The following is a 12,603-nucleotide window of genomic DNA, read 5'->3' as shown; positions in this document are numbered from 1 at the left end:
AGGCAGGAAGACTGTCATGTGAGGCCAGCATGGTCAACTTAGCAAGACCATTTCTCATAAAATGAAAAAGGACTAGAGATATAGCTCAGTGTGAAGGCCCCTATATACAACCCCAGAACTGTTAAACATAAAAACAAAACAAAAAAAACCCTGCATAAACACATACCTCCAAGATACTGTAATCAGTTCCTCTAGCATACATTACAATTGCATGGGTAGAATAGGTTCTGAGCCTCATTGTCAGTTTCATCTCTAATTTGTTTTCATTTTCCATTAGGCGGTATTTCACAAAGCTATTTCCAGTAAATGTTATAGATGAACTCCCTGTGAATCACAAACAGGAAAAGTTATGTCAGAGCCAAATTTAAGCAAATTTTAAGGTATGCTTCCTTCCCCTTTGAGACTGATGCTTTGTTTAAGATTATAACATCATAAAATTAAATTTCTATGTGAAAATGTCTTTTTGCTTAATGAGTAGCATGGTGTAACTGATTCTCCGTTTGGAAGAGAAAAAACTAAAAAACTATACTATCACAAATAAATTCTAAAATAATGAAAGATCTAAATGTAAAAATGTTCAATCTAGAATTATAACATAATTTCAGAAAAATAATTATATACCCTTAAGGTAGTCTGGCAAACCTTAAGCAAAATACAAAGCAATTCTCATTCTCCAAAGAAGATGAAAATGACACAAATCTCCAGAGGGGAAAACTAGTTAAGCACAATTATGGAGAATGGACTAAGTAAAACACAATTTTCAAAATAATAAAAATCTATTTCACAAATCAAAAGATCAAAACCATATTAAGGTAGACTGTAATAAAGAGAATGTTTGTAGTCATAATACACAAAGAGCTGTACACACTGATGAAAAAAATAACCCAAACAAACAGTTAAGCCAGAGGAAATGTTATTAAGCAACAAACAAATGAAAAGATAACTTTCACAAGTAGCCAGAGAATAGAACATAAAAATTATTAGATGTCATTTCATGCTCATTTGATGGAGAAATTTTTTTCTTTTAACTGAAAGCTTTCTGCATTGGCAAGAGAACGGGGAATGAGACTTTCACATGACTGGATGAAGTAAGAATTGATTCAACTTTGTACGGAACTAACATAACAATGTCTTTAAAAATTTTAAATGTGCTTAATCTTTGGTGCACCAGATCCTAGTTTTAGACTCTACTGTAACAAAAATGAAAGTACCAGTACATGTAAGGATAAAACAGAAGGATTTTTTAACAGAAACATAACAACCGGAATGTGTACACGTAAGGAAAATATTGACTAAGTAGTGGCACAGATAGGCTGGAAAACATTCACAGCCATTACAAAGGGTAAGATTCACATGCAGTGGCTTGAAAACACATCCTTAATATACTATTATGTTGAGGAAGCAAGAAGATGGAACAGTGTGAGACAAAGCACTCTTGAGAAAGAAAAATCTATACTAAGCATATTTTACTCTATCATTTTGACTCTAACGAAGAAAAAATTCTAAGAAACACTGAAGTGGTTTTTCAAAATGAAATTGTACTTGGTCACTGAATTCTCACCTGGGCACTGACCGAACCTGCCCCCAGGACACACACAGGTGTACCTCTCCTCTCTGTCAGGGACACACTCAGTTCCTGCAGGGCACGGGCTGTCTTCGCACCCATGGTGCACAGGTGGGCATTTCCCATCTTTATTGAAAGAAAAGAGGGGAGGGTCTGATTACACGAATTTTAAGAAAATGACCTTTCCTGTGGTCATCCAGGGCTGTACGCCTTTGTCAGGGACCATGCATATTACCTTTGCAGAGACACACAGCTGCTCGATGGTGGCGAGGAGTCACAAAACTCAGTCTGGCTGTGCTGTGCGTTGACATAGAATTTTCATCCAGGGAAACTTTCTCATCACAGAATTTCCAAGGGCAATCCAGGCCTGCACAGAGCTTCTGGAACACATCCAATATCCTAACCCCAATGATTTCCTCAATATCAGTCACAGAGGAATTAATCTTGTGCAGAAGTTGTTTTGTTGAAACGTGGGTACTACTTGATTTCTCCACAAAAAGTAGAACATCCAGATGCGGGTGAGGCTCAGAGGGCTGCAAGCTAACAATCTGCACATCGTTCCTGCGCACACCGAGGATGTTGCGCAACGCCCGCTGGAAATTGCGCCAGTAGTCACCGACAAACTCCTCTGGAGTGAGATTGGCAAAGCGAATGGCAATGGTGTGGTTCAACATCTCTTGTGTTATCTGCCTGATATGCACTGTGATGTCAGCCACTGTCGTAAATTTTCCATCGGTTACGCTGACGTTTAGAAGGTACTGCCCTGTATCTAGCCTCTTGTGTGCGATCAGTTTACCCCCTGTGCTGGAAACAGAGAACAGGTTGCCCATCTGGGGATCGAGACTGTAAGTCAAAGTGTCATACACATCTTGGTCTGTGGCGTGAATCTTCCCAATGACACCACCAGAATACTCCTCTCCAAAAGCAGTAATGAAAATCTCTAGAGGCAAAATTGCAGGAGGATGGATGCTTTCCTCGATAACCCTGATGTCAATGTGTGTCAAAGATGACAACTGTGGTTTGCCATTGTCCGCCACCTATAAGAAAAATCACAGTTGTCTCTGCCAATGTTTACAACTTCTTAATAAATATAACTGTAGGAGTATATTTACTGTTCAAGTTTTTAAAAACTTCCAATGCTTGATACCTACTTCTCCACATGAGAAGCATAGGGCAAACGGTCTTTGCAGGCCTTTCACCAGTTCAGACCAAAATTCAGCCCCTTGCTGTCTACAATGAAGAAACCAAATGAGCAAGCCCCCTCAAAGCGAAATGGGACAAAAACAAAGGTGTGGGGGAAAAAAGCAGAAATCGTAACTGTGTAAATTTTTATTTTCTCATGAAACATAAGCTGTTCAAATATAAAAAAAATAACCTCCAAGTGGCTCCTCTATAAATCTGCCGTAAACCACCAGGAAAGACTTCAATACCTTCACATGCAGCAAGTAACGGTCCTTCACTCTCCTCTGTATGGCAGCTGCGGTCAGGAGGACACCCTGCTGGCTCACTTCAAATGCTCTGTCATCATTTCCACTCACAATGGAAAAGAAGAAGGGTGGGCCATTGTGAGAAGAGTCCCTGTCCGTCACAACGAGCTGCAGGACACTGAAACCCACTGGTTTATTTTCCTGCACAAAATTAAAAACAGAACACAATGAAAATCTCTCAACATAAAATCTACTGGGTATGGTAAGGGAACGTGAGGGTTTTATCATAATAGAACACATACAGAAAACAAAGGCTGACTGCTGATTCACCTGAACGTGAGAAATAAGTTCAGGAGGAGACAGCAGGGCGGAGGAGGGGGAGAGGGAGTGCGGGAGGGGACGGGCACGAGGAAGGGTGCGGGGAGGAGTGGGAGGCTACCAGGAAGAGGAGTGATTCGAGGGAGCAGTGTGTAGGCAGAGGGGGTGGAGCTGAAGAGTCAGTAGTACAGAATTAGTAGAAAAGAGCAAGGTCAAGAGAGGAGGAGGAGGTAAATCAAGAGCAGCAGAAGGTATGGCTATGAAAAACCTTCAGTCCTAGAGCAGAGAGAATATCTTAACAGACAAGGAACAAGAAGAAGGGAAATAAAATTGTGGGTGTACCTTGAAAATGTTCTTTTAATATTGATGGAGACTAATTATACTTTTCCTACTTCTCCACAATACTGTTTTTAGGAAAGAAAGCTATCTAAACAAACAAATGAATCTGGTTAAAGAGCTCGAAAGGATTCCATGAATCCTTTGGCACGCAGGGCTTACCTGGATGATTACACTGTAATTACCCCTGGAGAAGACCGGGGCATTGTCATTGACGTCAGACACATCAATGTTCACAGTTGTGGTGTTGACTCTGGGTGGACTGCCATTATCAGAAGCTTGAATTTTGAGTGTGTAACCCGAAATCTTTCCAGAGAAAAGACCAAGAAAGCATGTTCATTCACACGAAGTCAATGAATTGGAACTAAATGCCACCATTTGTGGTATCCAATTCCCTAACCTGCAAGTGGGTACACTGCACATAACACATTTTCTCCACAGAAAAAAATGTCTCTCACAGACATACTCATGATTATCTTTAATAACCTACAGTTTTATTAAGAGAAGTAAGAAAGCAGTAATACAAATTAAAGGAAAAAAAGGCAACACTGCTTCAGTAATAACAGAAAAAAAGCCGTCCCTGGAGCCCAAATCTTGCTCTCAGCCACGCTGCCCCTCACCTTCAAGAACTGACTTGCTTCTAACACCACAGGACCTACCTGGTTACCTCCCTGCTCTATTCCACACTAGCATTACCCTCAGTTGTCTAAGTCCCTCCGGACTGTCTCCGTGACCTCTTCTAACAGAACTCGGGCAGGCGAGAGCGCCTTCTCAGGTGAAGCTCCCTGTTAAACTTCTCTCCTAGAATGAGTGCGGGACAAGCCGGGAACCTGGCGAAATCCCAGGGGAGTAACTGGTTGAACATCATCCCTGAAAGATGCTCCCACAAAAAAGGGTTTTAGGGGCGAATCAGCTTGGGAAACACTAGAGGCTACTACTTCCTATGCTCTCTCACAATGAGGACACGTATGTAAACAGGGCGGGGTGCTTTAGTCAAAAATACTAAATTTTACTCTGCCAGCATAACGGCAATCCCACACATAACATTATGTTTCCTAAACTCTTAGAAGATCCCTACACCAAAACAACAGGTGAGAAAATAAAATGAAGAACTTTAGTGAGTTATCACTGTCTCTCCGAGTTCCTCAAGTCTCACACATATCCATTTTTATTGGACACATTCTTCATTACCACGTGTCTTCCTAATGCCCAAACCAGAGCTTCCTCTATTTCTCCCTCAGTTTACGACTGCTGTGAGGCAGCTCCTGCTCTACTTCCCTGCCTGTATGTGACAGGATGGAGGGACAGAGGCTCAGTCCGACCTGCCTCTCCTCTTTGATTCCCACTTATCTCTTAGAGGTCACCTCTCTGATCGTGTCCAAGGACATATACTGCACCTACATTTCTAGTTTTCAACTCTCTAAATTAAGCCGGGTATGGTGGCGCACACCTGTAATCCCAGCACTTGGGAGGCTGAGGCAGCAGGAGCTTTGCAAGTTCGAGGTCAGCCTGGGCTACACAGTGAGCTCAAGGCCAGCCTGAACTGTAGAGCGAGACCCTGTCTCAAAAAGACAAAAATAAAGAAATGAATTAAATTAAAAAAAAAATAAAAACCTCTCTAAATTAGACTGAAATGTCTAAACTCTGACTAAATGGTACTTTCTCATATGCTATTCCCACTAAAACCCGGCACACCTAGAAGCACACGTGTGGCATCCACCAGTCCTACGAGTTTACACCTCATGACTTTCCTTGCTCTCTATGATGGCATTCACTGCCCAAGCACAGCAAGACAGACAGTCATCTCTGACGCCGCTGCTTCTACACAGCACCACACCGAAGCTGCATGGATTCTAGCTTTTCCTTTGCAGATTCATTTGTCTTTTCACTCAGTTCTTCCTGCTGATGCTCTTACTGTAACAGATTAACTGCCAATGTCCTTTCTACTTCTCCTGGTCTCCCACCGCTCTAAAATACGCTTGGACCTACTGAAGGAATAACCTTCCAAAGCATCTCCTAACGTATTTCGGCTCACAGGGTTAAATAGTTTTCGCAGGCCTAGAGCAAGTGTGACCCTCCCACTCTGGGTACGTGGCCCACGATTTGCTCCTACAATGCCTCTCACTTTATGTCTCTCCACTTCTCTGTATGATGACTCCAGTAAGACTGGCTAAAGTCTCCTAAATATAGCCCCTAGTTTCAATTCCCATGCTCTGTTCATATAATTCTCACAGATTCTTTGAATCTTAATGGGCATTCCAGATCTCTGCTGTTATTTAAAGCCCAGCTTTAAAATCTGGCCTCTAGTTCCATTAAATGTCTCAGAATGTTGGAGTTGATTATAATTTCTTCTTGAATACAAACTTTTATTATCAAAACTTTGCTATTAGCATAGAAAGTATTTCTTATATTCTTGAGATTTTCAAACTGCTACTTTTCAACTATTCTGGTTTCCCAGGCTCTGAGAAGGCTGGTTCTACCCTTTGGGATACTTCACGTTGTGCCCCACAGGTATGAACACGAAGCACTTCTAGTTATTGCTCTGGTAACTTGTGAACCTTCGAAATCAGTTTTACACTTACCGTTTCGCGGTCCAGAAGCTTAGTCACTTTCACTTCTCCCCTGACAGGATCAATTGTGAATGGACTTCCTTGATTGCCTTCTATGATGGAGTAGTGGATGAGGCTGTTTGAAGGACCATCCGCATCATCAGCCATAACCTAGAAGACACCACACGTTTGCTTAGCAGACAGCTAAGGAAGGGACTGAAGCTATTTCATGGGAGTAATTACAATAAAGTCATTAACTGGCCGAGCAAATGACATTTTCATATCACTAAGACATTTTCAAATAAAGCCATTACAAAAACTTGACTGATTTTACTAAAAACGCTTGTAAAACTCCATAAGAAAACTATAGGGGAAAAGTACATACTGTAATGACGGACTGCTCAAGAACAGCATCTTCACTGATCACTGCTGTGTAGGTGTCCTGGCTGAAGGCCGGGGTGTTGTCATTGATATCTGTTACATTAATGCTCACAGTCGCCACGTCACTTAATGAAGGTGTGCCTCCATCCGCGGCTTCCACGGTCAGGTAATACTCGTGGGCACTCTCATAATCCAGATTCTCAATGATAAAAATGGCCCCTGAGAGACAACCAAAATTACTCCCAGTACTTTAAAATGCTACCACTTCTTGCTACTAATACTGAAACATGCAACACTTTTTTAAAAAAAAAATTATTTTTTGCTTCACAAGTTTACTTATCATTTACGCATATTCCCTAGTTCCTTAATTCAACAATTGTAAATTATGGATCCTTATTTCACTCTTAATTCTCTTCCTGATATCCCTTATAATATTCAAATCACTTCCCTAGTCAATATTGCCTACACTCCTGCTATAAAAATAATTATATTTATGTCCTCCTAATCATACTTCATGACAAATTTTAATAAACAAAATATAATTTTACAAACCTCAATTTTGTGCCTTTTGATTTCTTCCTTTTCATTTTATAGAAAAGCCTGCACATCCTTTTTTGCACATCGGTTTTTTTAAAAAAATCTTTATAACAATTCTCTATTTACATTCTGTCATTAAAATTCCTTTTTAACAATTCTCCTAACACCTTTCCTAGTCAGTTCATTATAGTTCATCCTACTTAACAAGAAAATGAAATAAAAGAACCCTAAGAATAACTATTTTATGGCATGTATTTTTAAAACCTTTTAAGATAACGTCATCACACACCTATTCTTTATCTAAAATAGTCACACACAATTAAGCAACTAGAAAGGAACTCTTTAAAGTGAGACTGACAGCCATTTCAGAACACAGCCCAGCAAGATGACAGCAGTATTTATGCAGCAGGAGTCAACAGTGCCTCTGACCTTTGACCTGTGGGCAGTCTCACGACAATGTGAAATACTTCAACTGTTATATGGAAGGAGCACAACAAAACAAACAAGGAAAGCAGTATCCAAGAGGCTGAAACTGTGGTTTTACTTGGAAAGCTACATTCTATCTATCTGATATGGGGATAAAAGGAGTAACTGCTCAAAGTCCTCTACTATCAGCCATTCTTATCTTTACTGACTTGGAACACTTTACATCATCACTGAACTATTGGAATGTGATACTCTGGTTTTCTATTTGAAGTTAATGTGTTTATAGATTACAGTGGGTATGCCAGAAATGTATTTTACCAAACAGAACTAGAGATTTAAATCTTCTAAGCCATTTTTACTAGGACTTTAAACAAAAGCACAAAACAAAACAAAAAAAGATCTTTCTTAGAATATCTACTCTTACTATGTGTCCTGTCATTTGTATGTAGTGAAGTGCCAAACAAATTGAGCCCTTTTGGTGGAATAAAGGGTTTCCTCTCATTTACATGGTACATTACCTGTGTTAGAATCTATGCTGAATTTTCCATGTTCGTTTCCACTTATTATGGAGTAGGTGATTTCAGCATTTGCTTCGATATCCCGACTTGCTGCATATACTTGCAGAACTTCCGTTCCAATGAGAATGTCCTCAGACACTGTGGCACCATATTCCCGGTATTCAAACACAGGTGGGTTGTCGTTTATATCCAAAACTGACACGATGACAGTGCCAGTAGCCGACAGTCGCCTTGGCAAACCTTGGTCTACAGCTTTCAAAGTAAGGGTATACACTGCCTGTAGTTCTCTATCCAAAGGCTTTTCCAGCTGAATAATTCCAGATAGCTCATTAATGGAGAACTGCCCATTAGCAGAGTCACTCAGTGAGTAGGAAATTTTTCGATTCAATCCTGTTAACACATGAAATCATGTCAGAAGATTTTATACTAAAAAACTTAAATTTGAGAAATTGCAATATAATTATATTTTTTTGGAACTGGGAATAAACTCAGGACTTTGCGCTTGCCGGGCAGGTGCCTTACTGCTGAGCTATATCCTCAGCCCCTCCAATATAATTTTTAGAAAGGTAAAATGCTAATTATTTATTTTTGAATATGATCTAGAATGAGCAAACTCTTTGAATTACCAATTTACTGAGTTTTAATACAAGTACAACTGCATAGATATCTAGCTTTTGAGGCTATTTTATATAGAAGCCTATGCTATAGCACCCCACAGATTTTTAAAAATGGAATCTATTTAACGTTTAACTTCCATGACAAAGAATTATTTGAAAAGTGACCATTTTGGTATTCTTATAATTCTTCAGCATTAATTTGAAGAATCTATCATCAAAATGCTATGAATAACATATCTTAGTCTTATTTTTTCCATAAAATTTTGAAAGATTTGTAAAACTGCATATACAGTATTTGTTTTTGTTATATTCCTATCACACTAAAACTTATTTATGGCAGTAATGGTTTAGACACAGTAATACTTTATGAATTAACTCAATGATATATGAAGGTCACTTGATGAAGTTACGAAGCAGAATTCTATTCATACTACAGATAGCTGATAGCAGTGAGTTTACTGGGCCTAATTTTGAGACTTAAATATTCATCAGAAATGAATTACAAAACAACATGCATAAGATAAGGTAGGTTAGACAGGCTGCACTGTGGATGTGCTTTAAAACAGCAGCTCGTAAGTCCTCAGCACAGAGTGAAAGAGCATCCCCTAGACAGTACCTGTGTCAGCGTCTGTTGCCTGCACTCGGGTCAGCAGTGTCCCGGGCTCTGTGTTTTCAAACACGGTAACGGTGTAAGGGTCAGCAGTGAATTCGGGGGCATTATCGTTCACGTCTTCTAATGTGAGCACAATATTCGCCTGACAGAATCTTCCACCTCCATCTGTGGCCTTGACCAGCAGATTATAAACGGCTTGCTCCTCGCGGTCAAGGGGGACTAGTGTTTTCAGTTCACCTAAAAACAAGAGAAAATGGTCTCACTTGAAACATAGGATGTGAACTGCAACTGTGTGCCTCTCTGCCCCTCTTCTCTTACAATTACAAATTCTGAAGAGCCTTTCGGGTACAAGTTCATCAACGACAGACTCAACAGCTTCAGGAGCATGGCAAACTCTGCCAGGTGCAAGCTCTTTAGGGGGATATGAGGCTAGGGCCTCTTACATTATATACAATTTTTGCACAAGTAAAACAGCTAGCTAATTCATCAAATTTAAAACTTAAAAAAACTTACTGAAAAATGCATTCACATATTTGCAATTAGTTCTTCAGGGGATAATAAAAATATTTAATAAAAAACTGTTATTTGGGGCTGGAGATTTAGCTCAGCGGCAAAAGCGCCTGCCTGGCAAGCGCAAGGTCGTGAGTTTGGTTCCCAGTACCGGAGAAAAACCAAAAAAAAAAAAAAAACCAAAAAAAAAACCTGTTATTTGACACCAATTTTAATAAAAGACAAATTAAAAGAAAAACAATGTCATGGATTAAGAAATCAAATGTATATTTTAATTTGTAGTCATAAATTCAAGAAACATGCTATATAAATAAAACAGGCCAAGCAAAAAGTCTGAGGTATATCTTAATAAATTTAAAAAAAAAATCTTCTAAACTTCAAACCTTTAGCTCTCAACATTAAATCTTTAGTTCAAGGAGGTGATTTTGTTGCTTTTTTGCCCTTACCTGCAAATGAGTGAGCAATTTAAAATTCATTTATTAAATTATTGCTTAAAAGTCTAAAAGATAATTTCATATCAGAGTAAATTTGTACAGGATAAAATAATTTCAAAATTTGCAAGTGATAGAAAATTACGAACATACAGTATGATTTTGTTGGAATACACAATGAAATGGACTCCCAACTCTATCCTTACCTGTGTCTGGATTTAGTTGGAATTTCTCTGCACCTGAACCAAACAATGTATAGGTGATTTCAGCGTTGGAACGGATGTCTGCGTCGGTAGCAGAGACCTGCATAATCAGTTTCCCGGGAAGGGCATCTTCTGGAACAGTATCTGAATACAGAGTCTACAAAGATTTTTAAACAACATTGTTATAAGAAAAACACTAAAAGTCAACAGTGACTGTGGAGGAAATGAAAGAATTCATTTTATTTTGAACATAGAAAATAACTGAAATTAAAATTCAAAGCGTTCTAACAATCGTGTTTCTTATGAAACACATCTAAAACAAGAGAGAGCCACCTGAATTACCAGCTTGCTTTCCCTCCCTCAAGTCAGACTGTATTTAACCAACAGAGTATTTAGATACCCTGTGTTGAGTCAATTTCATATTTAGTTTAAGTTCTTGTAAAAAAAAAAGTCAATAATATTCTGTATTCACCTAAAAATTAGAAACTATACACTTGTTGCATACGTCCAACTATAGGAATTTCTCGTGTGTGACTATCTGTAACATAAGACCAAATAATTGCAGTTGGGAGAAATGATCTTCCTGTTATAGGAGAAAACAAAGATTTCTCCAAGGCCACAGAGGGGACAGACAAGGCTCTGGCCCCTCTAATATCCTGTTTAACCCTCTCTTCACATTTGCACTAAACTTTTAAACCCAATACTCCCATTATTAAGGAATCCATACCACAAATGGAAACAACAGAAACAGACTGCTGTACTTACTTTCTTAATATGAGCTCAATTATAGGTGAGGTATATTTTATGACTCATCCAACAGGGTATTTTGCAATACTGTAACTCATACGGTCTTGTCTGATTTTATTTCCAAAGATGATATGGTAACACAAGGGCTGATCAAAATATACAGTGATGCTTAAATTTTTAAAAAATTATTATAGTAAAAGATGTATTGCCATTAATTCTCCTCAAAGCGCTCCCCTCAAAGCTTTGAACACACCGCCCCCCCTCGTTGTTCTTGCTACTTCCGGAAGTGGTTCTGGAATTCCTTTCTTGTAAGTGTCCATATGAGGTGTGACAAAAACATGGTGAATGCTCCTGCTGAGTGCCATGTAATGGGACTTTATGGCTTGTCTTCATCAATCTCTTCACCAGATCTGGCAGCACGAAACTTCTGGCTCTTCCTCAAAGTCAGAATGACCATCAGAGGTAAACATTTTGAGTACGTTCAGAGCAGCCAGGCAGCCACAATAGTGTAACTAAAGGCATCATGAAAGGACCTCTAGAACTGCTTTAGAGAAGCAAGAATCCCCGGGACAAATGTGTTCAAAGTGAGGGGGAGTATTCTGAGGGGGATTAATGGCAACGTGCTTCGTACTGTAGTATTTTTTTTAAAAATAACTTAAATATTCACTGTATTTGCTACTCAAGCTTCACACATTCAAATAATATCAGAGTGCTACAAAACAAAAATGAATGCATTTAGTTTCCAAAAAGAGGAGATAGTATACACAGCCTCACTCCACCACGTACTGTCACCAAAAAGTGTATTTCTTGACTGGAATTAACTCCCACTTCCCCTGAAGACTACACGTGAAGTGTTCATTTACCTGAGAACAGGTCTGTTACTCTCCACAGATACAACACATCTCCTTTCACTGGACTGGCAGCATTTACTTTCTTTTTTTTTTTTCTTTCATTTTTTTGGTCTTGTTGAGACAGGGTCTCCTGATGCAGTTCAGGGTGACCCTGAGCTCACTTTGTAGCCCAGGTTGGTCTTGAACTTGCAAAAATCCTCCTGCCTCAGCCTTCTGAGTGCTGGGATTACAGGCGTGTGCCACCACGCCCGGCTTGGCAGCATTTTCTAAGTGCCCTGTGCACCTTCAAACTCACTCCCCCTCCGCCCACCCTCTGCTACCTAACACACTCTTCTTCCTTCCTTCACTCTCAGCCCTCTTCACTGGCAAACCTATCCCTACCACACACGGTGTCATTGCAGCCAGCCAGTCTACTGATGACGCCAAGACTGCCACCTCCAAGTTAGCCGCAGAACTCAAAAGGCCCGCCTCACATCCTGACCACCTTCTTTAGCCACGTCACACCTCTGCTTGCCACCTTCCTGCTTAAAGCGTCTCTCTGTCGTCCTCAACAGCACTGCACTGGTACCATTCTC

General features: G+C 39.7%; 1 protein-coding gene across 3 annotated transcripts in view; it reads right to left on the bottom strand.

Annotated features, from left to right (window-relative positions):
* The window catches only part of Fat1 (FAT atypical cadherin 1), a 115,889-nt gene that overhangs the window by 13,086 nt on the left and 90,200 nt on the right, over positions 1-12,603 (bottom strand). For all 3 annotated transcript variants that reach the window (XM_005373425.2, XM_005373426.2, XM_005373427.2), the window contains exons 12-21: positions 10,434-10,587; positions 9,290-9,523; positions 8,057-8,446; positions 6,580-6,794; positions 6,228-6,365; positions 3,808-3,951; positions 2,995-3,192; positions 1,800-2,601; positions 1,562-1,690; positions 167-324 (exon numbers count right to left, since the gene is read on the bottom strand). In XM_005373425.2, coding sequence (XP_005373482.1) covers positions 167-324; positions 1,562-1,690; positions 1,800-2,601; positions 2,995-3,192; positions 3,808-3,951; positions 6,228-6,365; positions 6,580-6,794; positions 8,057-8,446; positions 9,290-9,523; positions 10,434-10,587 — 2,562 coding nt within the window. The remainder of the gene's footprint in view (positions 1-166; positions 325-1,561; positions 1,691-1,799; positions 2,602-2,994; positions 3,193-3,807; positions 3,952-6,227; positions 6,366-6,579; positions 6,795-8,056; positions 8,447-9,289; positions 9,524-10,433; positions 10,588-12,603) is intronic.

Source organism: Chinchilla lanigera, unplaced genomic scaffold (assembly GCF_000276665.1).
Source record: "Chinchilla lanigera isolate Chin_1 unplaced genomic scaffold, ChiLan1.0 scaffold00002, whole genome shotgun sequence".
Taxonomy (NCBI): Eukaryota; Metazoa; Chordata; class Mammalia; order Rodentia; family Chinchillidae; genus Chinchilla; species Chinchilla lanigera.
This window is presented reverse-complemented; position numbering and strand designations above follow the sequence as displayed.